The sequence below is a fragment of the Lissotriton vulgaris genome, chromosome 10 (assembly GCF_964263255.1).
Source record: "Lissotriton vulgaris chromosome 10, aLisVul1.2, whole genome shotgun sequence".
Lineage (NCBI taxonomy): Eukaryota > Metazoa > Chordata > Amphibia > Caudata > Salamandridae > Lissotriton > Lissotriton vulgaris.
Genome location: NC_141698.1, coordinates 878,414,137 through 878,439,783, shown reverse-complemented (window position 1 = coordinate 878,439,783; position 25,647 = coordinate 878,414,137). Strand labels below are relative to the sequence as shown.

Sequence of the window (25,647 nt, the reverse complement as noted above, 5' to 3'; positions counted from 1 at the left end):
TGGTAACTTTCCAAAACAAAACGGAACAAATCACAACACCTAAGCCTACCTTACAACCAACCACATAGACCATGGAACAAAGTCAATTTTTAATACTTTGAAACAACTAACATCTAATAGATGCAGTTCAAAAACTATCAGTGGCTCCAGGAAGCTTTTGATAACCTACTACCACTAAGAACAAAATAGGGCAAAAAACAAACAAACACCATGGAGGAATGCTGAGCTAAAAAAGATAAAATGACAAATTGCTACGCTGCAATGCACCTAGCTCAAAACAAAGACAAACTTCACTTACACAAATTTCACAGAATAAACAATCAAAAAATGTAATTTTTTTAAAAGTACTATTCCAACAGCATTCAAAATGCTAAATGTGCAAATAAACTTCACTGAATTTCGTAAACCGGAACGCATATAGGAAATATACCCCATTGCTCCAGAATTTATTGACAAAATGGCAAATCATACAACAACCAAAGCAGGTATGTTGGACTCTTATTTAAAACAAAGGATGACCCACAGCACCAACCCATTTGCAATAATCCCCTCCAGGGGAAGGCTAATCCAGCCTGTACATTCCTTCAAACAAGTATCAGAAACTAAAATCATGGATCTTTTCAAAACAAACAGGCCAGCAGTCTGCCCTGCTGACCCTTGTCCACCACAAACCTCCAAGAACCTTCTTATAACTACCTCTGTTGCCATATAAGTAGGGCTACCGGTGTTATGGTATTTAATTTTTTGTCATTTTCGTCTATTTATCCACATTTATTTTTTGCCAACGTTATCTGTATTTATCCATATTATGGGTATTGTGAAAAAACAAAGCAGAAACTGGTATATTTCCACATTTATTTACCCAATAACTATCCAGTCATGTTTGAATAACTGCAAGGTTTTAGTGATATATAAGTGCATGGATTTATCTTCGGCGGTTGTTCATAACAATATGCACATTTCAGTATCAGCCTTGTGCATATTTCCTGCTGTTTAAGCTTCTTTACTAAAATATCTTTCATTTTTAACACCCTTACCTATCAATCCACACAGTTATAGGCCTGACCGTCATAAGTGTATTTAGAATCACTCAAAAAGCACTCCATTTCCGTTTTCATCCACATTTAAAAATAAATACAAACAAGAAAATAAATGGTCTGTATTTATCTGTAAAAACGGAAAACAGGGGGCCTTACACATAAGGTAGAACAATCAATAATTCTTTAACTACAGGAGTATTTCCAAAATACTTGAAAGACATACATACTCCCATTAATAAAGAAAACAAACCAAACAAACAGACAAATTACAAATGGACCGGTCCTTGAGCAAAGTGATAGAAAGGGCAGCATTCACCCAAAGGTCATAATTATTTTAGGACAACTCCATACGTTCAGACTTCCAAACAGGATTCAATCAGGGAAGAGGCACAGAATCTGCCCTCATGACCATCTGGTATGACCTTAAAAACACAGTAGCCCAGAATGGGGTCTCTGCACTACTTCTCTTGGACCTTTCAGCTGCCTTCACCACAGCTGACCATGACACTAATTCTAAAACTCTACAAAGCCAGCTTAGAGGGGATGTCTCAATCACATTCCACCTCCAAAACAGAACAAATTTCGTCTAACTACCCTCCCACATCCAAACCGTACCTCACAAAAGCAAGGGTTCCGAAAGGCTCTATCATCTCATTAATACTTTTCAACATCTGCATGAAGTCATTGACAGCTATGATTAATGAACATCAGCTCACATGCAATAACTACAAAGATCGAAATAGGTTTTAAACTGGAAAACTCCGAAGACCTGGGTAAATCTTCAGTTGGCTCAAAGCAATTAATGAGAGGATGACATGAAGCCATCTAAAATAAGACGTATCCAAAATTTAAATAATCGCATGTGGTTAAGGGAAAAATTATGATGACCCTCTCAGCATCTGGCCTGATGCTCATGGACCATCTCCTAAAGTATCCAAGGAAGTAAGAAAAATTGCAATTACCATGGACTCCAAGGTATCAATGATTTCACAGGTGGATAGTTAAGCAAGATAAAAGATTCATTACTATGAAAACTCTGCTACGCATCTTCTCCCAACTTGGATTTCTTAAAATGGCCCAGGACACCATCTCCTTTACTGTCTAAACTGGAGCACACCATTGGCCTCTACCATGGATCATCTTTATCAACGATGAAAAGACTACAATGAATTCAGAACTTTGCTGCCAGACTACTGCAACATGTAAAGCCAAAAGGCCACATCTACCCTGCCTAGAGGGATACCAGTTGCCAGAAGATCCACCTTGAAGTTGCTCTGCATCATCAACAAAGCAAAACATGGAAAAGGACCACTTATCAGGAATAAAAGCACCAAATAGATACAACAAAAGAACCTTCGTTCCATAGTTCAACTGAAATCAAAACCCTGCATACAAGAAAAAAAGAACTCTTTTCAATCAGCCAAAGTAATTAATTACCCTCAAACATAATATCCATGGCTAACTAGCTTATCTTCAGAAAACTCTACATGACCACCATAGTTAAAATGAATGTACAGCATGTCTGTGCATGTAAACATGTATAATTGGATTATATGTATGCATTTAAATATGTGCAGTTCTTTTTACAAATATACATGCTACTTACAGTTTAAAAATTGAGCCATTCTTACAAACAAATATATATTTTAACTGCAGTATTGTTTTCCCCATAGGAACACATTGGACTGTATTGAAAAAAAGGGCGTCAATTTTTCAAAGTGAAAAGTATTTTTAAATGAAAACTTACTTGACTTATTACGACTATCTTGGTAATAAACAAAGTATATTTTTCTAAAGTTGGTCTGGATCTTCTTCTTGAGCCGTATGTCCATTGTTGATCACTGTTGTACAATAAATGTCTTGCACTCCTCTGTGTTAGGCCCAAGGCTACTCACCCACACTACCACAAATAGAGCACTCTGGGTTTTACATGGAGCCCTGTACTCGTCTCTGGAACCCCTGGACTCCGTACAGTATTTCTACCTAGTAGCAATATCATATGCAGAGCCAACGTACTACACTCTCAACGTAAACTAAGTTTGGGCAGTCAACAGGATCATGACATTAACAAAATGCTCCACTGGAATGGCGCTTTCTTCCAAAGAGTGGCCAATCCATATTCACTCAGCACCACAGACTAAGTAGAAGGTTTAGAATTCTGTGCTTCCACGTAGGAGATTGTTCTTTTCTTTTTCTTGTGCTCATTTATAAGCAAAATGCCCCATCTCTTGGACCAATTCGGGAGCCCAAATCTTTGTTGCTAGAGCCTGAATCACGGTACAAGACTCCAAATGTACAGGATTTACTCATGGCAAATAAGACTGCTTCAAAAACAAATGTTAAAATGGTTAAAGATACCCTTGATCTTTCACAAGTAGGATTTCCTGTACCGAGGGCAGATACAATTAAAAACGTTCAGAAAGTGTAACCCCAAACCATGCCTTCAAATGGAAAACACACGTTCTTTAACACTTAAGTTTCCATCCGTAACTTTTTCTTAATGATTTCTATAAAAAAAAAAAAAATACCCATATATACATATTTGCCCTTCACAGGTAAAAAGATACATCCAGCATTGAGATCATGAGTCTGCAGGTCTCCAGATTAAAGGCTGAAAAAATAAGAGACTCACTTTAGTAATCAACATGATAGGAAACATTATTCAACACAATTCTGTCTGCAGTTACACCGTTTCCAGGGTAAATTATTTAAGTATGATAAACCAAAACACTAAGAGGGTCGATTGAAAATGGTGGGAGGTGTTAATGTTTTACAAAGCAGGGATACTGAGCAGTTGTTTCAAAAAAGCAATTTAATTAACAAGCAATCTACTGGACTTAAAAATTGCATTTTATGTATGTTCTTACTGCCTGTTGTGTAATTCTCTGTTGAGGAGCGCTCTCGTCGCTTGAAGTAAAATTGTAGTCCTATTTTTGTGAAATGTCCCGGTTTTTGGCTTTAAAATTCTGGTCATCCTACACTAAGGGCACTTTAGAGCACTTGTATAGAAAGTAAAAAGGAAGATAGCTGTGCAGTAAAAAGTATCTGAGTGTTAGTGTCTGGCCAGAATGGTAGAAAGAACCTGGATGTGTTCTTTGGATGCTTCATTATAGTCTTTGCCTTAGCGGACAAGCCGCTTTGAAGATTTCAGCTTTCAGTAGTGTCTTAATTTCAAGGCATGAATTTATCTTAAGAGACAGGGCTATGTCACCAAGATTAGAGCAACCCGCCCCCACCCAAATGAAATTTTAATTGATTATTTTATTGATGGCGGATATAGTTTCATCAGGTGGAGCAACCAGGAACACAAGTTTCTGTCTACAGCATAGTGGCATGCTGGTTTCTAAAGCCAGGACTCAGCATTAACTCCATACCACCCCAGAAGTGACAGAGCAGAGCCTCTTATAAGTGCCACACATGTGCACGGATGTCAGCTTCTTATTTTGTTCCCTCTTTATAAACAATCAAATGTGTAACATGACAAATGCTGGTATTGGTGTGTTGAATCCCAACATGGGACCTTTATAGATGTAAAAAAGAAGTCACTACTGAAGTTAAATAACTTGTTCTTCCGATGGGTACTTCTACATCAATATATTTTCCTTGAGGTTTTACAACAAAAAAAAACCAAAAAAAAACAGAAGACCATTATCAAGAAAGGATAAGTACTGATTCACACATTAGTGGTTAAACTTATACCCTGCACAGAGAAAATATAAACTCTTTAATAGGTTACTGGCATGTTGATTGAGTGGAGACTGAATAAATTTACTACACAGTCAACCTCTGCATATAGATCTTTTAATCTCACAATGAAGATAGATTGGGGAGTTGAAGTACTTATGTGAGAGTGGAGAAAGAATACAAAGAGGAAGGGGAAAGGAGAGCGATCGAGCAGCAGAAAGGATTGATGGAGCGTAAATGTTAAATTATGCTTGCCTATCAATTCTCACTTTCTAAAGATATTACAATAATTATTTCTGGATGAACAAAAGTAAACATGGTTGAGCTGAAAAGTGAGATTGCATACTGCATAGTAAAAGCATGCAGAAGTATTTTAAACATAAGAACGTCAAAATGTAAACAAAGAAGAACCAATATTTACTATGCATTTAAACATGTGTTATATGAAAAACCTTAGTTAGAAATGGTGATAATTTCAAATTTGTATCAAAATGAAGTTGCATAATAAAGCTCCTGAAATTATTAAAATACTTAATTCAGTAATAATCGATAGTAAGGAAAACTGCTGTTTTCTCTAATGTTTTATGATAGAAACGTGTATTTTGGAGGGACACGTTAATTGGTTTGAAAAATTAATATGAAAAAGTTATGAAACTTTAGCAGTGCCTAATATGGACATGCAACTTCTTAATAGTAGTGATTGAATTAATCAAGAGAAAATTGAGATTCTAGCCATTCAAATTGAGTCCCTAGATAAATGATTTCCATGAGTAATTATTTTTTATATGTGTCATTCTTTGGGTCATAACTTTCTTGTCCAAGATAGGCGGTTTTGAAGTCTCAGAGAAAGTGCTGAAACAGACATGTATTTGGCATTTCTTTATTTCAGGTCCTCGTAAGGAAATTGCGTCACATTTTCTTAATATCCAGGTCCCTGTTAGCTCAACAAAAAGTTCCACTGGAAGACCACGGTTTTGTAATCAAGATGGTGAAGAATTTGTAAAGATTGTTGTTTTTATGGGCCCAGCTAGATATGATGAAAATAAGTAAGTGTTATAGGTAGTATAACAAAATTGCATCAAAGGCAAGAGGTAGCTGATTGATACTTCTAACCAAAGATGCCTCACCTTGGAATATATACACACCAAAGCAGTACCTTCCCGTTAGGCCTGTGGAGTGGACTTAAGACCAAAATGTCCTGCAGAACCAAACAGGCAAAATGCCCTGTCCACTGGACACGGCTGTTGAGGCAGCAGAAGTATGTGAATGTATATAATGACCCCAGGCATGTGTCAAGGAACATAATCCACCACAGTGGCAGCAGCCTTAACCCAGGTAGAATGGAGTCTCAGACCTTCCAGGGGCAGCCTCTTTGCTAGTGTGCAGCAGATCTTGATGCAGAGCACCATCCACCGAAAGTCTTTTCTGCACAGCCTTCCATTTGTTCACTCCATGGAACCACACAAAAAGATGGCAGTCCATAGCACGGAGACGGCTCTGCTGTACATGGTGGAGCATCTTCGCTCCGTGCTCGATGCGGGGCAAACGGCGGCGCTGGTGCTATTAGATCCGAGCGCCGCCTTTGACACCGTATCGCACCCAATACTTCTGAGTCGTTTAGAGGAGGTTGGCGTCTCTGGCATCGCTCTCCAATGGTTCCGGTCCTTTTTAGCCAATCGGGCCTTTAGCGTGACCGTCCCGCCGTATCAGTCCAAATACCATCCGCTGGGCCTGGGGGTTCCCCAAGGCTCCTTGCTGAGTCCTACGTTGTTTAATCTATACGTAAGGCCGCTATCTGAGGTTGTCAGGCAATGGGGCATGACAATGGTGTCATAATCCGATGACACCCAGCTAGCGGTCACGATCAGCGGGGATGCCGATGTGGATGCCCCCAGGTTCCAACAAGGACTGCGGGCGGTCGCCGGCTGGATGACGTCCAACTGTCTCCAGCTGAACGCTAGCAAGACCGAGGTCATGATTTTTGGCAGACAACCGGAACTGTGGGGAGAGAGATGGTGGCCAGGGGATTTGGGTCTTACACCCACCCCAGTCTCCGAGCTTAAAAACCTCGGAGTCTGGTTGGACCCTTCCCTTACGTTTGTTTGTCACACCAAACGTACGGCGGCCTGTTGCTTCGGCATCCTACGCGGGCTCCGTCCTGTGCTCAAGTTTTTTGACGCCTCCACTAGGCAACTCATGATCCAAGCCACTGTCATCTCTAGGCTGGATTATGCGAGTTCCCTATTAGTAGGCCTGAACCAGGCAGAGATTGGACGCCTGCAGCGGTTCCAGAATGCCGCAGCTAGATCGGTGGTAGGACTACCTAGATCGTGGCCCACCTATAGTACCCTGCGCTCGCTGCACTGGCTCCCGGTGGCTCAGCGGATCCGGTTTAAGGTCCTCTGTCGCCTATAAAATTCTCAAGGGGTCTCCAGCTAAGATTCTTTCTACACTTTTGTCCCACTACATACCAGCCCGAGCTTTAAGATCGGCTGATTTAGAACTGGCTGTTGTCCCGCGCTTCAAGCGGAGTAGGGCCGGCGGACGCTCCTTTCAAGTTTGTGCGGCGGTGCTCTGGAACTCCCTTCCCCCGGCGATCCGAGCCCTCAGGGATCTGCTCTTTCGCCGTGCGGTGAAAACTTTCTTATTCCCTTAGTTTTAAAAATTGTCCGATTTATTGTTTCGTTGTGTTGTGCTGCTACCTTGTCGGGCGCCAGGACGCTCCTTTGCTGGAGCATCTGTGCGCCTAATAAAAACGCATAACATAACACAGGGTGTTCCTTGGAATGATCAATGTAAAAGGTCAAATCCCTATATGAGCCTCTCCATCTCTTTCGAGGGGCCAGGGGGAGCAAAGAATGTGATGGACTGTGAAGCGTGAAAAGGAGTCAAGACTTTTGGCAAAAATACCACGAGTCCTCAGAACCAACTGGTCAGGATAAAAGGTGCTACATGGTGGCACTGAAAGTGTCTGCAGTATACTTACATGACGATCAAACATGATCACGATCAGGAGGACAATCTATAATGTCTGGAGACAGAGCAACTATGTATCGACTCAAAAGGTATACACATGAGAAATGTCATGGCCAAGTTACGGTCTCACTATGGCATCACAATAAGTGTGGGGGAGGGGGGGGGGGTTATTGGTCAAATTACATGCACGAACACTAGAGCTTTGAACCTAATCCTCTTCCTGATTGTAAACCAGTAAGGAGTGTGCAGATGAGGTCATATATGCGCTCTTACAGGCTATTTCAGGAGGAAACCGGCTTAAGCATTTTGGACCACCTGGAGTTTCTCCAGCAGGTACTCTGGCAAGCCCAGATCCAGCGCATGCCCATAATCCAGCCTGGAAGTGATCAGGACCTGGATGACTGTTTTTAGCAGCAAATGCATAAAAGGCTTCTACAAGCGCAACACACAGAAACAGGTGCTCACCGCGGATTTAATTTGTGGCTTAAATGGCAGGCAGTCATTGAATTTAACTCCTAGGCTGCCAGCTATCTGAACAGATATTGCCAAAGAAAAGAACCTCTGTCTTTTTGGTATTAAATTTAAGCTGGTGTTTTTCCATCCAAAAGAAACAACCATTAGACCGGTTTTAATCAGAATCCATGAAAGCTCTTCTCACTTGCCACATAAGAAGAGCATTATCAGCGTAAGATATGACTTTAGGGCCCAGTGGCAAACTGAGCAAGAGGCGTGAGATATACAATAAATAATGTAGGGCTCAAAGCAGAGCCCTGGGGCACTCCTATGGTCAAATCACGAGGCTCTGAGGAGAAAGGAGGGATCCGTACCGGTTGACTTCTTCCTTCCAGAAAGGCGGGGAGCCAGTTCAGGGCCTGACCCATTATTTCAATTGATTGCTGACTCCCCAGGAGGCTGGAATGGGGGGCTGTATCAAAGGCTGCTGATTGATCTGGCAGAATCAGCACAGCCTTCCACACCTTCATCTAGAATGCCTTTGATGTATTCACAGAGTTTCAAGAGTGCTATTTCAGTGCTAAAGTGGGGTCTGAACTGAGATTCGCTAGAGTGGAGCAGGTTATTGGATTCCAGATATAGGGAGAACTGGTGATTCATGTGCTTCTCCAAATCCTTAGAGAAAGCAGCGAGCAGGGATATTGGACTGTAATTAGACTGTACTCCAGGATCCGCTAAGGGTTTAACAAGGGCAACATTTTGGCTAGCTTACAGTGGCTAGGTTGCTGCGACAGAAGATCCTTGCTTTGTAGCCTGATCTGAAGACAGATGCGCATGCCCAGAAGTTCAGGGTACCCCACTCATTTTCACAAGGATGGTTTGGGCCTGGTCATACATGACATACATTTTTCAGAACTCTGGGCAGGAACGGTCAGGTATATGTGAATGCAATGTTCCATTCCAGCAGGAATGCATCTCCTTAAGAGTGTTCTTGCAGAAACGCCAACACTCAAAACTAAACACTGCGTTTGATGGTGCCAAAAGGATGTAGCCAGGGTTCTCCCCACTGTTGGAAGATGACCTGCACCACCATAACATGTAGATGCCACTTGTGATCTTCCAGACACTATCTTCGCAATTCATTCACTCTGGAGTTCCAGGACAATTCCAGGTGGTTCGCGATCAGGGATAGCCCTTGTGCTCCGACCAAATCCAGAGGTGCAAAGCCTCTTGGCACAGGACCCTGGACCCTAGTCTGCCCAGCCGGTTTCAATACCACATAGAGGTGGTGTTGTCTGTGAGATCATACACCACTTTCCCCCTGATTGAGGTTAGGAAGGATTTCAGAGCCAGAATGGCCTGCAACTCCTGACTGATGTGGAGTAAGGCTTCTGTCAGACACTGAACTCCTCGAATCTCTACAGATCAGAAGGGACATTATATCATCCTATCAGCTCTGGGTGGGGAGAGGAGAGGGGCCTGCCACTGGACCAACTGAGTTGGAGCAGCACCACTGCAGATTATGAGCGGTCACCTCCAAGATCTGGAAACTTGTCATTTCCTTGATGCTTGGCCCACTGAAACTTCAGATTAGATTGCAGAATCTGCATGTGCCGCCTGGCTTAGCAGACAAGGAGTATGCAGAAGGCCAAGAAGCATCAGACCTGCTCTCATTATGCTCCAAGACTGAAAAATCAGGATCATAGCACAAATGCCATGGACTTGTTGCAGTGGGAAGAAGGCCCTAAACTACACTGTGTCCTGGATAGCACTAACGAAAGGAAGCCTTTGCGAAGAAGTCAGGTGTGCTTTGTCTTATGGATAGTGACCCAAAATAATATCAGGAGATTCGGTGTCATCTGAAGGTGGCGCAGGGAAGACTGGAATGCCCTGAAACCTGAAGATGAGCAGCAACCGCCACCATCCCTTTCATGAACACCCAAAACGGTGTCGGTCTGGCTGAATGGGAGCACAGCAAACTGAAAATGTTCCCAGCCAAGTTGAACCTCAGATAACTGTGGTAATGCAGGACAGGTATATAAAAATACACATCCTTCAGGGCCAAGCACACCACCCTGTTGCACAGGACCGCACAAGACATGGGCAAGCGCGAGCATCTTGAATTTTTCTCTGCAGGAAGGCATTTAGAGGTGAAGGTCCAGAATTGGCCTGAGACCACCATTCTACTTCGGACAAGAACTAGTGAGTCTAAAAACATCTCGATAGCAGCCCTGGAGTTCAACACTTACATCTCTTGTAGCAGAGTGGACAGGGGCCTCTCTGAAATTCTCAGATGTGGGAGGAGCATTAGGCAGGTTAAAAACGAAAAGGCAGGGGGCACAGCCATGTTGAATGATTTGCAAGACCCATCTTTCAGACAGGATGGATCTCCACTCCGGAAGGAAGTTATGGATCCTGCTCCCCCCACTAAGGCAGTTTGAAGGTCTCGTAAATGCGAGACCTATTGCATTGGAAATGCTTGGTAGTGGTGGTTGCAAAACACCAAGATTGGGAGCTGAGCTCCAGTCTGCGTCGGAAGGCTCAAGAAGGATGGAACTGACATCACTGCAAATGGGAGACACTGGTATGCAGATCAGCTCCATCACTTCTGCATGCTGCCACCTCGGAACACTGCTGAAGTAAAACTTCAGGATCCAGTCTAGGGCCTAATTGAAGTGAGGAATCGGTAGATAGTAGGATCCATCACAATGGCAGTCAACATGGTATCTCTACCTCTATTCTAATTATAATTAAGTCCTTTAAGTGGTCCTCTAATTTGTCTTAAAAGTCTTTCAAACTCTTCATCCGAGAGTTATGCGATTTTTTTTTTAGAAGGTTCATTATAACAATGAAGAAAAAACATTTAACCCTGATTTATTTTTTACTTACTTGAAGTGAAAGTATCTTCCATGCTTCGGTTTTAAGAATACAGTATTCAAATTGTTTATTCAAATAAGGACCACCTTCTCTAGAGAGATGTCTGGGATGCCCAGAGTAATCGGAACAGTGCAGTAAACTCCAGTACACAGATGTGCTTTCGCCTTTTGATGGGGTTCCATTTGCTTGTGCAAGATGCATGCCCAGTAAGTTTCAGCTAGTGTTCTGCAAATGGTCTGCCCACTGAGAGCCTTTTCCTGTCCCACTGTAGCAACCGGTGTTCACTCTAGGAAACAAGAACACTAGAACTTCCCAGGTCCACTGGATTGCTTAACACTCATGGTAAGGACGGACGTCTAGCCATGCTTAAACACAATGTCTTTTATAGTTTTTTTTAATCTCTTTACTGTCAGAGAATGAGACATCTGGTAGAGAGGGAATTTCTCTTAAATGTCTGCACTCGATTTGCGCGAGACAGGCTTTGGCCTGGATCTTATTAATATTGGAGGCCAAAGCTTTGAGAGCTGGTAGAGTCAAAATATTTTTTTCCCAAAGTCTAGAAGCCTTGGATTCAACTGACAGACTTGCTTTCAAGGCAAGCCATGGCACTTCGCTCTCAGGGTTGAAGGTTTAAGCGTGCGGGCTTCCTTTTATAAAAATGTTTGTTTTTCCATTTGAGTCGACGCTACAGTGTGGCCACTGGAATGAAGTCAACTGGCATTATGAAGGAGATATACACCTTTTCTGTAGAGATGGCATCTTGGTAACTCTTCCACGAGTTTCGACAGTTACAATGTCTTCCAGAGAACTAGTATTCTAAATTGAGTGCTCATACTCCTCCGAGTCTTCTATAACACGCACGCACACACGCACGCACGCGAACTGCAATATGCTTTTATCATTGCGTGGGGGAGGGGCATAACCCTCGAAAGGGCCACCGTTGGCTTCCCCACTAATGGTAACATATAGCATTTACATTGTGCCCATGAGCAATGATGAGATTTTTTTCATATGAATTATAGTAATCCTCGGTAAAGTGATTGTAACACCGAACCTGTGAGGCGGCATGTTGTGGTTTTTCAAGAGACATCAGCTAATCGGCAGCAATAACAGAACTGTATCTGTGCAATCAGGGCCGGCTTTAGGGCAGCGCGAATGGTGCGGCCGCACTGGGCGCTGACCTGGGGAGGGGGCGCCAACCTCGTGGGGGGCACAGTTTAGCAATAACTTCTGATTGGAAGATGAGGGGCACTTATGCCCGGCGGCAGTAAGAGCATCTGAGGAGGCGGTAATGGAGTGTGGGGGCACCAATAAGGGTTCTTGCACTGGGCGCCACCAGTGCTAAAGCCGGCCCGTCTGCTATGTAGTAATTCATGGGGCAGTAAGCGTTTTAGTATTTAGTAAATTTTGGCCACGTCTTTGCTCGCTTGCATGGTATAAAAGGCGGAGAGAGGGTGTGTGGGCGCGTGCGTCTCACACAGACGTAGGGAGAGGCTCATCATAAAGTCTAGCAAGGCGAAAGTCTGAACAACTCTGCCAAGCACTGCACTCCTGTATTCAGGGCAAGACAGTCGACTTTGCACGCAGCAGTAATCGGCCTGCTATCTCTCGTTAATAAGGCACGACAACTGATAGCGTTTACTGTACAGAAAGGTCTTAGCCTTGAGAAAAGAACGTAATCCTGACCTTTGCTTGCTCGTTTTTTCTCCCAAGCAACAACTTCACAGCAGTTAGCCGCGAGACGCTAAGTGCAAGACACACTAAGTAACATGACGCACGCCCACGCCAAAACGGTTCTTGCAGGGATTTTTTTCAGTCATGACTAATGGGCTGCCTCGCCCAGGGGTTGAAAGCCATTTGCAGACAAGCCTCGCAGTACAGTGCAACTTCACGCCCATTCAGAGCAGCCGCGGAGTTCCTGGAATGCTTCTGCAGTAACTCGACGCTCAGATTTCACTAATGTACTTGAGGAACAGGAAAAACCAGTCCCGCTTCACAAATAAAACTCTAGAACTAAAAATCCCATTCACAAAGGTTTAAGGAGGAAACAACAACGATACGTTCATCTGATAAAAGCAACATCGGAGGTACACCACTAATTCCACAAGGAAAAAAACGAAAATAAATTAATGAACATGAACAAAGGGCGCGCAGAATACACTTGCACTCACGTTTGTAGGCGCCGGCAATGCCGGACTGAGTCAGGCACCTTTGCAGTTCATCCGCATCTATTTGTCCATCCTGAAAAAGCAATTAAAAGGCGATTAGAGAGTGAAAGCCATCCTTCCCAAAGTACTCCAGGTGTCCCGCCAATTTTGTATGCAAAGCTCCACCGAGGCGTTTCAAGTTGCAAAGCATTATATTCGCGGTTACATTCAGCAAGCACAGCATTGCTGCTCCCAGCCCTTGGAAGACAGGAGGACAAAGAGGATCCTCCCACAAGTGCCATAAAAACAACATAATACATTTCACCGGCAACCCTTTTGTATACAAACTGTTGCAAGTGTATGGATTATACAGGTTAGTTTACCAGGGGATCCAATGGTCAGCGGTGGGTTCCCTGAACAACTGACAATCAACAAGCATTAGAAATGCAATAGGTCTCGCAGCATTAGAGTTAGTGCTTTTAGAATTGTTTATAGGTTTTTTGTTGTAAATCTTTTGCATTTTATTTTTTTGTAGGCAATGCAAAAGAATTACAAATCAAAAAAGCAATAAGCAAATGTAAAAGCTTTAACTAAAAATCCTGCGAGACCTATTGCACTGTGTGAGGGTGAGGTGTTGAGGGTGAGTGAGGGTGGGGGTGAGTGAGGAGTTGAGGGTGAGAGAGTGTTATTGTGAGTTAGGGTGAGGGGTTGAGGGTGGATGAGGGTGGATGAGGGTGAGAGAGTGTTATTGTGAGTTAGGGTGAGGGGTTGAGGGTGGATGAGGGTGGATGAGGGTGGATGAGGGTGAGGGTGAGGTGTTGAGGATGAGTGAGGATGAGTGAGGGTGAGTGAGGGTGAGGGGTCGAGGGTGAGTGAGGGTGAGTGAGGGTGAGTGAGGGTGAGTGAGGGTGAGTGAGGTGTTGAGGGTGAGGTGTTGAGGGTGAGGCGTTGAGGGTGAGGCGTTGAGGGTGAGGCGTTGAGGGTGAGGCGTTGAGGGTGAGGCGTTGAGGGTGAGGTGTTGAGGGTGAGGTGTTGAGGGTGAGGTGTTGAGGGTGAGGTGTTGAGGGTGAGGTGTTGAGGGTGAGGTGTTGAGGGTGAGGTGTTGAGGGTGAGGTGTTGAGGGTGAGGTGTTGAGGGTGAGGTGTTGAGGGTGAGGTGTTGAGGGTGAGGTGTTGAGGGTGAGGTGTTGAGGGTGAGGTGTTGAGGGTGAGGTGTTGAGGGTGAGGTGTTGAGGGTGAGGTGTTGAGGGTGAGGTGTTGAGGGTGAGGTGTTGAGGGTGAGGTGTTGAGGGTGAGGTGTTGAGGGTGAGGTGTTGAGGGTGAGGTGTTGAGGGTGAGGTGTTGAGGGTGAGGTGTTGAGGGTGAGGTGTTGAGGGTGAGGTGTTGAGGGTGATTGAGTGTGAGTGAGGGTGAGGTGTTGAGGGTGAGTGAGTGAGGGTGAGGTGTGGAGAGTGAGTGAGGTTCAGGTGTTGAGGGTGAGGATTTGAGGGTGAGGGTGTGAGGTGTTGAGGGTGAGTGTTTGAGGGTGAGGGCGAGTGAAGTTGAGGGGGTGAGGTGTTGAGGGTGAGGGGGTGAGGTGTTGAGGGTGTGAGGGTGAGGTGTTGAGGGTGTGTTGTTGAGCGTGAGGCTGAGGTGTAGAGTGTGAGTGAGAGTAAGAGTGAGGGTGATTGAGTGTTTTAGTGTTAGTGAGGGTGAGGTATTGAGTGTGAGTGAGGGGAAGTGTGATTGTGGTATTGAGAGTTAGAGAGGGTGAGGTGTTGAGTGTTAGTGATGGTGAGGTGTTGAGTGTGAGTGAGGGTGAGTGTGAGTGAGGGGGAGGGGGAGGCGTTGAGGATGAGTGATGTGTTTAGGGTGAAGTGTTGAGGGTGTGGGTGAGGAATTGAGGGTGAGGGAGGGTGAGTGTGGGTGAATGTTTGAGGGTGAGTGATTGAGGGTGAGGTGTTGTGGCTGATTTTTTGTGGGTGAGTGAGGGTGAGATGTCGATGGTGATTGAAGGTGAGGTGTTGGGTGAGGCGTTGAGAGTGAGTGAAGTTGAGTGTTGTTGAGTGAGGATGAGTGAGGGTGAGTGAGTAGTTGCGTGTGAGGTGTTGAGGGTGAGTGAGGGTGAGGGTGAGTGAGGGTGATGTGTTGAGGGTGAGTTAGGGTGAGTGAGGGTGAGTGATGGTGAGTAAGTGTGAGGATGAGTGAGGGTGAGGGTGAGAGTTTGAGGGTGAGTGAGGGTGAGGAGTTGAGGGTGAGTGAGGGCGAGGGTGAGTGAGTGTGAGGGGTTGAGGGTGAGTGAGGGTGAGTGAGGGTGAGGCTATGGGGGCTTATCCACTCTTTAAACATTAAAATAAAAAGTCAGCACAGAAAGTACATTTTGTTAAATACTGGCACATGCATGAATGTACACAAATAATACGAGTACTCTAGGAAAGCTGCAACTGTCACAGCTTCCAAAGCGTACTCCTGGATTTGTTTGAGAATTCCAAATAAACTTTAAATATACTACTAAATTGGTTGCAAGGCTATATGAGTAAATTTGCTATTGTTGTGCAAATTGAGCCCATTGCCTTCAACAGTGAAGATGGACTTGTTGTCATCTTTAGAACAAAGAATAGAGACCGGAAGTCCACCTCATATCAAGGGTGACTCCGTACCCTAGGTTTGAAGGAGCGGCCATCTTTGAGTGGCCCGCTAACTAGTATTTTGCCTGCATGCTGTACTACAGGCAACAGAGTACCACCCACGCCAAACTATCCCATGTCTCCTGGATACAGCTGATAATCTTTCACAGCAGCACTCATATCGAGAGCATTGGCGGCAGTGCGTATGAGTGACCTTTGTGTTCGCGGTTTAGAGTTCGGCTTCTGAGGAGCACCAGGGACTTAGCCAGGACCTCCAATTGTGACAAATGCAACATAAGTGATGCCTTTGTCAGGCAAGACGTCCATCTTTGAGGCATCACCCAGCCCACCTGCCACTAGCAAGGCGTGGCTTGTGTCCGAAGATTGGTGGAAATGTAGAATGTAACCTGACCAAATACATGATGCCCCCACCTTGGTGTTGTCATCGTTGTTACAAATATCACTGAACCTAAGCATGAGTAAGTGATGGCTTGGTAAAATGGAGCCTTCTGGTCATTTTAGGCTTAATTGTTCTACCAAATGCTTGAAATGGAAATCTAAAAGTGTAGGTGCTCACTGTCCCAGAGTACCTGTTTGCTACTGAGAAGCACTGGTACTCTCATACTAAAAGTATTGCATCCCTGCTGAGAAGTGCAGGTACTCTCCCTTTCAGTACATGCGAGCAGCTGCTCAACTAAAGTACTGGTTCTACCAGACTCCTCGGATCGCTTTGCGCGTTAGAGGTCCAGGGAAAACTGCACAGCCCGAAGAAGCCTTTGTCCTGCAATACACATCTGGCACAGATAACCACTGATTGGATGGTCTGTCCGGCATAGGTTTATCCATGTGGGGACATAGTCTTTACAACAAACACACACTCACACTTTCTCTTACAATAACACTGCATTTCTGTGTTTCATGTGTGCCCATGTTAGCTCACGTGAAGTGCTGAGCTGCATAAAGGAAGTGGGGGGGGGGGGGGGGGAGGGGGGCTAGAGCAAGCAGTATGCGAATCATAAGGGGCTCATCAGCAATTCTGCCAGTGCCTAAAATATATTGCAGAAACATGCCCTTTTTCTATAGTGAACCACAACATCATAATAACACATACCTTTTCTACAGTAATTCAGTCTTAAATAGTGGATAGGAAGCTGTGACAAGTCCCCTACTGCTGTGTGGTACAGAGTGAAGCTATGAGTAAGCCGACATTGACACAGGGACCAATTTGTTGTGCTTTTTTATGTGTACACAAAACTAGAAAGCCATTCTTTTGTTGAACCAGCTGAGGTTCCATGTAATGCAGACTTACCTGCATTAGTGAGGCTGCCAGGGTAAATAAACGGTGATGGTGCACGGGCATGCAGCGTGGGGGATGAATGAGGGCACGGCTTAAGATGTTGAATAAGAGCTTTACAAACCTAGTCATAATTTATTTTCTGCTGAGGATCGAATTTTCTTTATAGTAAATTTCTCTCCGCGTTTTGAGGAATAAAGCAGAAATCTGCATTTGAAAAAAGAACATGCTTTGGCTGTGAATCTTTTTCACTTGGACAAACACAGCCTGTATAACCTAATGATGCTCCATTTTGTATCTTGAGCTCTTGCAGAGGTTCTTTGCAAAGGACGTGACCTCTGAAAACACTGAGGAGATTCCCTGTCCAAATCTTAAAATATTTCACATCTGTTTTTATTTTATAAGAATGTAACTGTAGTTTAACAGGGAGAAATAGATACGTGCTTCAAAGAGGAACCCATACTCTTAACAAATATATTTGTTGAAGCCTCCCCCAATCTTTCTGTGCTGAATGTTTTTATTTTTTGTCAAGAGTTTTATACATGCTTTGTTTTTTTTTTAGGTTCAGAAATTAGGAGCGGAAAAATCATGGGAAAGGGTAAAGCTAATAAAACAAATTCTAAACTGATCATTGGAGGGTGGAACAGTAGTCAGTAGATGGATGTGTTGGCAGCAGAACTGGGTGATTTTGATGAAAACTGTTGTTAGCTAGGAGAGTAGACTTTTGAGGACTTGGGTTGGTAACTTATTGGCCGTGCTGTATTTCCGGCTCAACATTGTGGTTTCCTACTTATCTTTCTATGTCGCTGATTCAGAATGGTGTGCCAGTGTTTTATGTTCTGTAGTTAGTTCTACATGGCTCCTACTGATTGCAGACAGTACCTAAACCAATCTGATTTACAGTGCATAATAAATCAAAGAGCAGGGTGTGCTATACCAAGAAGGGCTTTGTGATTTAATGTTGCATTTTTGGCAGGAGAAGTGGCAGAGCTGGTGAAAAATGGAGAGGGAGCAGGTGAGGGGGTGTTGCAGAAGTATCTGTCACGAAACACTCGGTCAGTTAGATCACTTCTGATTTATCAAGCCTACGTAAAATTCATATGGTATTGTACATTTTTTATGTATTGAATTATAATCTTCTTAGCAAGTGAACCATGATGTTGATTGTGTGTAGGTGCTCAGAGAGACACGTGTAGATTTTCATTGAGATGAGGAGTAACATGGAGAGTGGGGGACATTTTGTATATTGGTTACTATTGGAGGATGGCAGGGCACGTTTCTGTTCTGAGGTATCACTGTTCCCACCTTCTGCTAAAGGCTTACTTCTGGAGGACTAACACAACTAATTCTCAGAACCGGACTGAAAATGGCATGTTACTGGAGAAGGGCACAGCTTTGCAACCTTCACAGCAGTTGTTGTCAGATTAGTGCGGCTTGATGCAAAGGGTTGGGTATGCCTGTCTGCGCACATATCAGGAGAGGGTGAGAATGTGTAATGTTTCAAATGTTTACTAGCCCTCTCGGTGTTCCTCCAGTTTTACAGTGTTAATGTGCGCTCGTTGTGCTCGTGTGCCCCTTGTTGGGGAGTCGGACTACAATATTAAAATACGAATTCTAAAATGTGTGGGACCAGGTGCACACTGCCCTCAGGAGGGACTCCATTACTGCCGTTAATGGGAAGAGAGAATTACTGAGTTTACGGATGCCGTGCCAGGGGGCGCCTAGGAAATCATTGCGGATCCGAGAAGCTATTTCTGCATATTTGATCTCTCGTTAAACGGTTGGTGAGAGCCCGTGCATGCCTAGGTTAGTTTTCCTTTATTCATTCTACAGTTTAGCGCTCTCTTCTCTAGCTCTGAACATTGTGTGCCGTTTGCTGTGCAGTGTGGAGCTGAATTCAGTAGTGCAGAGGGGCCCCTCCGTTTGATTCCAGTATAATCCCCTGACAGACCAGACGGCATTAATCTATGCCTTTGTCATATCTGCTTAGAGGCGAAGCTGAATGTGCAGCAGTGACGTGAGAAGGCTTTTTATGAATCAGTCAAAAAGCCATACCTATTAGTGACGTACCTCAGTATCGTTAAAAACAAGCGCTGGCAAAGTTCCTTGCCGAAAACGTGCAGGCGAGGTGCAACACGGCAGGAAGACGGAAGGAAGAGAGGGGAGGGGGAGGAGAAATGCGACACGGCGGGAGGGGGCGGGCAGGGGAGGGGGCGGAGAGGGGAGAGGTGACACGGCAGGAAGACGGAAGGAAGAGAGGGGAGGGGGAGGAGAAATGCGACACGGCGGGAGGGGGCGGAGGGGGTAAAACACGACGGACGTGCACGCGCATGTGACTTTTAAGGTCAATGCGCATGCGCATAAGCTTAATGCGCATGCGCATTGACCTTAAATTTATCGTGCACTGCAAGGAATCGCCACGATTCCTTGCAGTGTGGATAAAGAGTGGATAACTCGCTATAGTCTCGCTTGCTCGATGCGCATGCGCATCGACAGGCGAGACCTAAAAAGGAAGCTGAAGCTGTCCTGTGGTGTCAGAATCAATGCACTTCAATTCTCTAGAGCTCCATGCCATATCAGGAGTTGCCTTCCTGTTCTTTTCATCTTGCTCCTCACAAGTCAGATCGAGACCATGGCTAGCCTCAGCAGTCTGTCAGGATTTCAACTGTCCCTTGAGGGATTAAATATTTGTAGTTGCATCATCTCGGTCTGCCGTAAGGACTCCCAGTGACTTGAGGAATTTCCTTTTGGCTCCAAGATTTACCATATGGAGGCCTTTGCAATGGTGTAAAGCGTTAGGATCGCCTTCTAACTCCACCAAGCCTCGGGATGGCACCTTCTGAGACCCTTCATTAACCCCCCCCCCCACCTCCACTCATGCTAGCTCCATCATATGAAAGTAAATCCTACCCCTATATGGCCGCATGCATAGCAAGTAGGAAAATTGCCACTGCAATTTGAAACCACATCGGATATAAAGTTCATACTAGGTGGTCTACTCGGGAGACACTGTCTAATGAAGCCAAACCCCAGACTGCTTCATAACCTTCTGCATGGTACATGGGTGCGGAATTTTATAAAGTATCTGCTTGTCCATGGGGAAAGTTGGTTCATAAATCTACTTGTCCTGTAACAAAATCCACTTGTCCCTTTGGTGCCACGTAATGCGGCAACAAATTATGCCAGCACTCTATAAGAGCTCCGATATAGACTTAATAATTATGCCAGGGCTCATATAGTAGGGTTTGAATACTAGCAATTTCCTTATGTTGCAGCGTTTCTGCAGATCTACATACAGGGGCTGAAGATAGAGGTAAGCAATAGTTTCAAGGTTGGAATGCCACTTTGAGTCTGTGCAAACCTACTAACTTGTGGGTTTACCAACTCTTCTCTAATCTTTTCCCATACTGAGAAAAGTAGGAAATTTACTCCTAACAATGGCAGACTTAAAACTTCTTCCAGGGTTAGGGAAATAAAGTGGTTAGAGTAAAGTGAACTTGCCACTTGAACTTTTGCATGAGCAAATCTGCACATGTACATTTGTTCATGCTAAAAAGCAGTCCACAAAATTTTTCTAGGAGTACAACTTCTTGGCCTACTTCTGTAAATTCATGTAAGCTGTATATCTGCACTGAACGCAAGGACATATGCCATGAGTGCACTTTTGAGACTCTTTAATAATTGGGCCCCTAATTAGGTCTGGTGTTACAATTCTGTGCCTCTCTCAGTCTATCAGCTGGCTTCACTGTAACAGCTTTCTGCTCTTTAACAAGGAGCATATTGGCACACAAAGGAGTTTTGTTCAGTGCGAGAAACTAATGTGGCAATGCGCTTTTGGAGACCGAAAACTATTTTTGCTTTTGCCAATGTTTGTTATAATGGTGAGGGCCCAGCAGCTACCACACCAATAAGGCTTTACAAAAGCAATGCCAACACAAGTCACACTGAAAAAAACAAAAAGCTGACCACCAATTTGAGAACTATTTATTTTCCAAAGCTTGTTTATTTTTATGTTTCCTATAAATCTTATTGCAACTGGTTACACCTATTTCCATTATAATTATTTTTGGGAATACTAGCATACATAATGAATCCTCCATCTTGCCTTCAAGCGTCTGCAAATATTTGTAATTATCAGCAAACATTCTGGGAGCATTATGCATAGCCTCATATTGCTAAACCATTAAATTGTGCGTACATATTTTTATACTGGAACCACTGTCAATAGTGCAGTCGGAGCTAACAATGTTTACTTAGAGCACTCACCCTAATAAAGACTTTGCATTAATGAACCATAAATACAAGTCTGAACAGCATTAACACATGTATACAAATGTTACTTTAACTGCAAACAATATCCTTTCCTGATCCATAATGTGTTACTGTAAACTGGCAGCCAAACTGTTTGTGCTGTAGGGGTTGAGCCTACTTGTCCCAAGGACAAAATGCACATGAAAACATTACCCGTGACCCTAAACAATATGTCCTGGGTGTCGGGCTATAGGAATTCAATATCCCCGATGGTAAGACTAACCCTCTTCCTGGACAGCTCAATGTGATCCAGTCCCCAACATTCCTTGTGTGGGATGATTTTTAACTTGATTATTTCAGAGTGACCCAACTGAGTAGTTGGGTTGGTCGGACTCCCCCTCATGGAATGATCTATGGGACCACTCCTGTAGTCACTCCCCCAGTGGATTGCAAGTGTGCCCAATGTATGCCATCCCCAGTTACAGCTGGTGCACTTAAGGTGCCAGCATGGCACAATGTATCCTGGGTTTCTCATCACAGGCAGATCAATGTTATAGAACCAGGGGTTTCCTCTTTTTACTTTGGGCTGGTCACAAATAAGTCACAGATCATCCACAGGACTGACACCTCTGCATGTCAACAAAACAAGAAGTGATCACACCTGTTAAACATCATTTTAAGTTAAGGGTCCAGACTGAGAGCACCTTGGAGACCGAAGGTCACATTTTTCTACTGGGGTACTTCAATGAAACAAAACCTTGCAAATAATAATTTGAGATTCCATGCTTATCATTTGGAATACAATGCATTTTTAGAAAGACATTACCACATTCTTGCTGGGGCATACAACAGCAACCAACCTCAGACAATCAGGTCTTCACATCCAATTCTAAACTGGAATGCGTTTGTATCTAATTTGTAATAACTGCAACCCAACACACAACTTTGGCGATTCAATGATAGCGGCTGGACTCAATTCTAGCGCTACCCAAATCCCGACAGAAGATACATTTCCAGCCCTCTTTAGCATTAGGTGTCTAAATACAGTCTTAACAGGTTCAAATTATAAATTCTTTCAAATATGCTGAAAAAAACCATTCTGCAATGCGATCGGGCCTTCAGCATTTGCCTTTGGTAGACCTGATTTTTGTGCTTACTGACATTACCCGATTCCTACCAGAGGAAAGAATAGCAACCCTCTGAGTTTCAGGTTCAAATTACCCAATTTGTAATAGTCAAATTGCCACTTTTCTATTTATGATAGCACCTCTCTCTAGGCCCTCCCTAAAAGCAGCTGTGGCAACCTACCAATGACAAGCATACATAAATGTAATAAAATCCCGGTGTTACAGGCATTAGGCAATTCCTGTCAGAGCCCTGAGCAGTCCCAGTCTTAACATACCCTCTACTACAGAATTAACTTGTAAAGTCTTCGTAATTCACTGCAAACAAGCATTGCACACAATACTTTAGAGATTCAATGCTGGTCATTATAAACTTTTACTTGGCCCAGAATTCCGATTAAAACAAGCAATACACCAGGGGTGCCCCTCAAGTGAGTACAATAGATGCAGACAGGCTCTTTACGCAAAGAACAAAGCACTCGCCATTTGTCACTAAGCCCAGTCTTTTTTGGATTGGGGTGGCTGTTTTTTAGTTTTTTCTCCTCTCCTCCATTGGCTGGAATGGAAACAACGGGTGTGTTTTTGACTGTTTACATTCCAGCCAATGGAGAAGAGGTGAGAAAAACTAAAAAAACACACCCCCCAATCCAAAAAGGACGGGGCTTAGATCGAGAGAATGTAGTCACTGGGACCTCTGCTCCAATGGCTGGCCGCCGTTTAGGAGGCCAGCCAATGGAGAAGAGGGGCGGGGCTTAACCTCACTACTCCGAGACATTACATCTCGCCAGCGAGACTGCACATGTGTGCAGCCTACTCTAGCCGATACCTAAAAAGGGGGGGGGGGGTCTGAAAGACTAGATCAAGATGTAGGATAGTAGGTCATCAGTGGGGTGACCTGAAAAGGAACAAAAATAATTATTTTTGCACCTCTGTTACTGAGTACTTAAGGCTTCTAGTGTCTTTTTGAATTGTATCTAAAGACAATTTTTCTTAGTTTTTCGTTTTTCTTTTCTTTATAGATCAGGGACTACTCATGGAAACTACCTAACTCATATCATACCTCTAATCCATTGATGGTTACGTGCAACAGAAACTCGGACAGAATGAGGCACCTTAAAAACATACAATTTACAGACCTTGTGTGTAACACGACAACGAGGACAGTGGTGAAAAGAAACCTCCAATGCCGTTTAGGAGAAATTTGCATTTTGTACATCACACATGACCCAATTCTTGATGGGTCGGAGGGAGTGGGAGCAACTTTTTTGCCCTCTGGGGTCCACAGGACCAACGTTCCTACTCTCCCGTTATAATATGGTTTCCACCTCACACCTCCCAGGTGTCAGGCTTCATCCCAAGTTCACCAATGAATCCTCAAATGGCGGACGAGCCCTTATTCTGGGCTGTAATACCACTGTTAGTAGGAAACGAAGTTGAAAGAGTTAGATGGGGAGGGGTTTCCAAGTAAAGACCCCTACCACACTACCGGTTAATTGTGCAATCTTTATTCATTGGTGATGGAGGGATGATTAAAAGCACAAGATATAGGAAATGTATAGCCCGTTCATGGTGCTACTGGTCTACTAGGTAAACATGTTTCAGCCCTGCTGTGGCTTTAACCGGGGTCCTAGACTTTGGGCGAACATGGGATGGAAGATTATGAAGGCTGACACCTGGGAGGTGTGCGAGGCCATCCTGTATTTTTTTTACTAAGCACACCATGGTGCTGGTCCAATAATTTTAGAATCTGGTAGTAGCCCGAGCAATCCCCCAGCGAAGGTACACCTACACAGTAAGGTGGTATGAAGCCACAAGTGAAATTGATGGCTGAAGGGCCCGTTCGTGTTTTGGTGGAAACAAAATTTGCATTTTGCCAATCAAAATAATTTTTCACCTTCATCGCCTCTTTGCTTACCTCTAACTTGTTGTGCTATTTAGAATGCTTCTACCAATCAGATTGAAGAGTGCCATAAGCAGATATGCATTCCATATCTTTAGCAATTTGCACGATCCAATTTGTGAACGAATACACCACAATCAGGCTAGTCCTTTAAATGCCAAATTGGCAATGCCGGAGGAGAGGCCTGGCAAAACAAGGAAAATATAACTGGTCCCTACTCAGTGAAGAATAGATTTACCGTCAACCGCAACTGATTTATTTTTATTTATATCAGTACTGTAGCAGTCGTGTTAAATATCATGTAACCTACAATCTCATTAAAGTGCAAACCGAACTCAAGATGGCGCTTGAGTTTCCCCAAAAGTAAGATGGCAGCTCTCATGAGCACAAGAGGTTTGCAAAACAAGATGGCTCATCCGAGTGCAGCTGCAGCAAACTGGACGGCAACAAACTGGTGTGACACAAATTGTAGTGCAAGGCACTCCTCCCTAAGATGGGACAGTCAGCCGCTCTGAACCAAAGGCTAGGGCTTGAGGGGGGAGGGTTTTTTTAGGAAAGGAATGGAAGGCTGGTCAGATCACCACATTATCACATTCTTTATTAATGAAAAAGTTAAACCTAACCCGACTCAACCAATCAAATCCAAAACATGGAAAAGGGACATGAAGAATCTCAACGCCTCTACTCTGCCTCCCCACATCGGCAATCTCCTCCTTCCCCCTTCAGGTGCCTCAGATGTTCAATCACTGACTGACCACTACCTTGAATCTATAAATACATTAGTCAATGAAGTCGCCCCACTGCAACTGAAGAGAGTCTCCACCAAAACTTCCAACCCCTGGTATGACGACAGACTCAATGACGACAGGCGTTCGATGCGAATGGCAGAGCGCACCTGGAGAGGGGACCCCTCAGCACTGCACCTCAAAAGGCTCAAAAACAAGAGAAATGCCTACTTCAGGAAAATAAAGCGAACAAAATTGGACTTCTTCAGCCGCCAATTGGACCAAGCAAAAAACAGGCCAAGAAAACTCTTCGAACTAATCAAAACCCAAACAAAGGCACAACCCCTACAATCAAGTAGCACAACAAGCGACACCCCACACTGTGAAGACTTCTCTGCTTTCTTTAAGCTAAAGACTGACAACATATGAAATGACCTCATCATGGATGTAAGCCGATTCCCCAACCACACAAGAATGGCTAACACTCAACCTAAAAACATGGTTTCCTGGCAGTACTTCGATACCTACTCGGAAGAAACAATACACAAACTGCTCTGCACCTTGAAGCCCT

General features: G+C 44.1%; 1 protein-coding gene across 2 annotated transcripts in view; it reads right to left on the bottom strand.

The window, feature by feature from the left end:
• SRI (sorcin) overlaps positions 1–25,647 on the bottom strand; it is an 80,002-nt gene that overhangs the window by 12,942 nt on the left and 41,413 nt on the right. For both annotated transcript variants that reach the window (XM_086941834.1, XM_086941833.1), the window contains exons 3-4: positions 13,202–13,271; positions 3,608–3,651 (exon numbers count right to left, since the gene is read on the bottom strand). In XM_086941834.1, the coding sequence (XP_086797960.1) occupies positions 3,608–3,651; positions 13,202–13,271 (114 nt within the window). The remainder of the gene's footprint in view (positions 1–3,607; positions 3,652–13,201; positions 13,272–25,647) is intronic.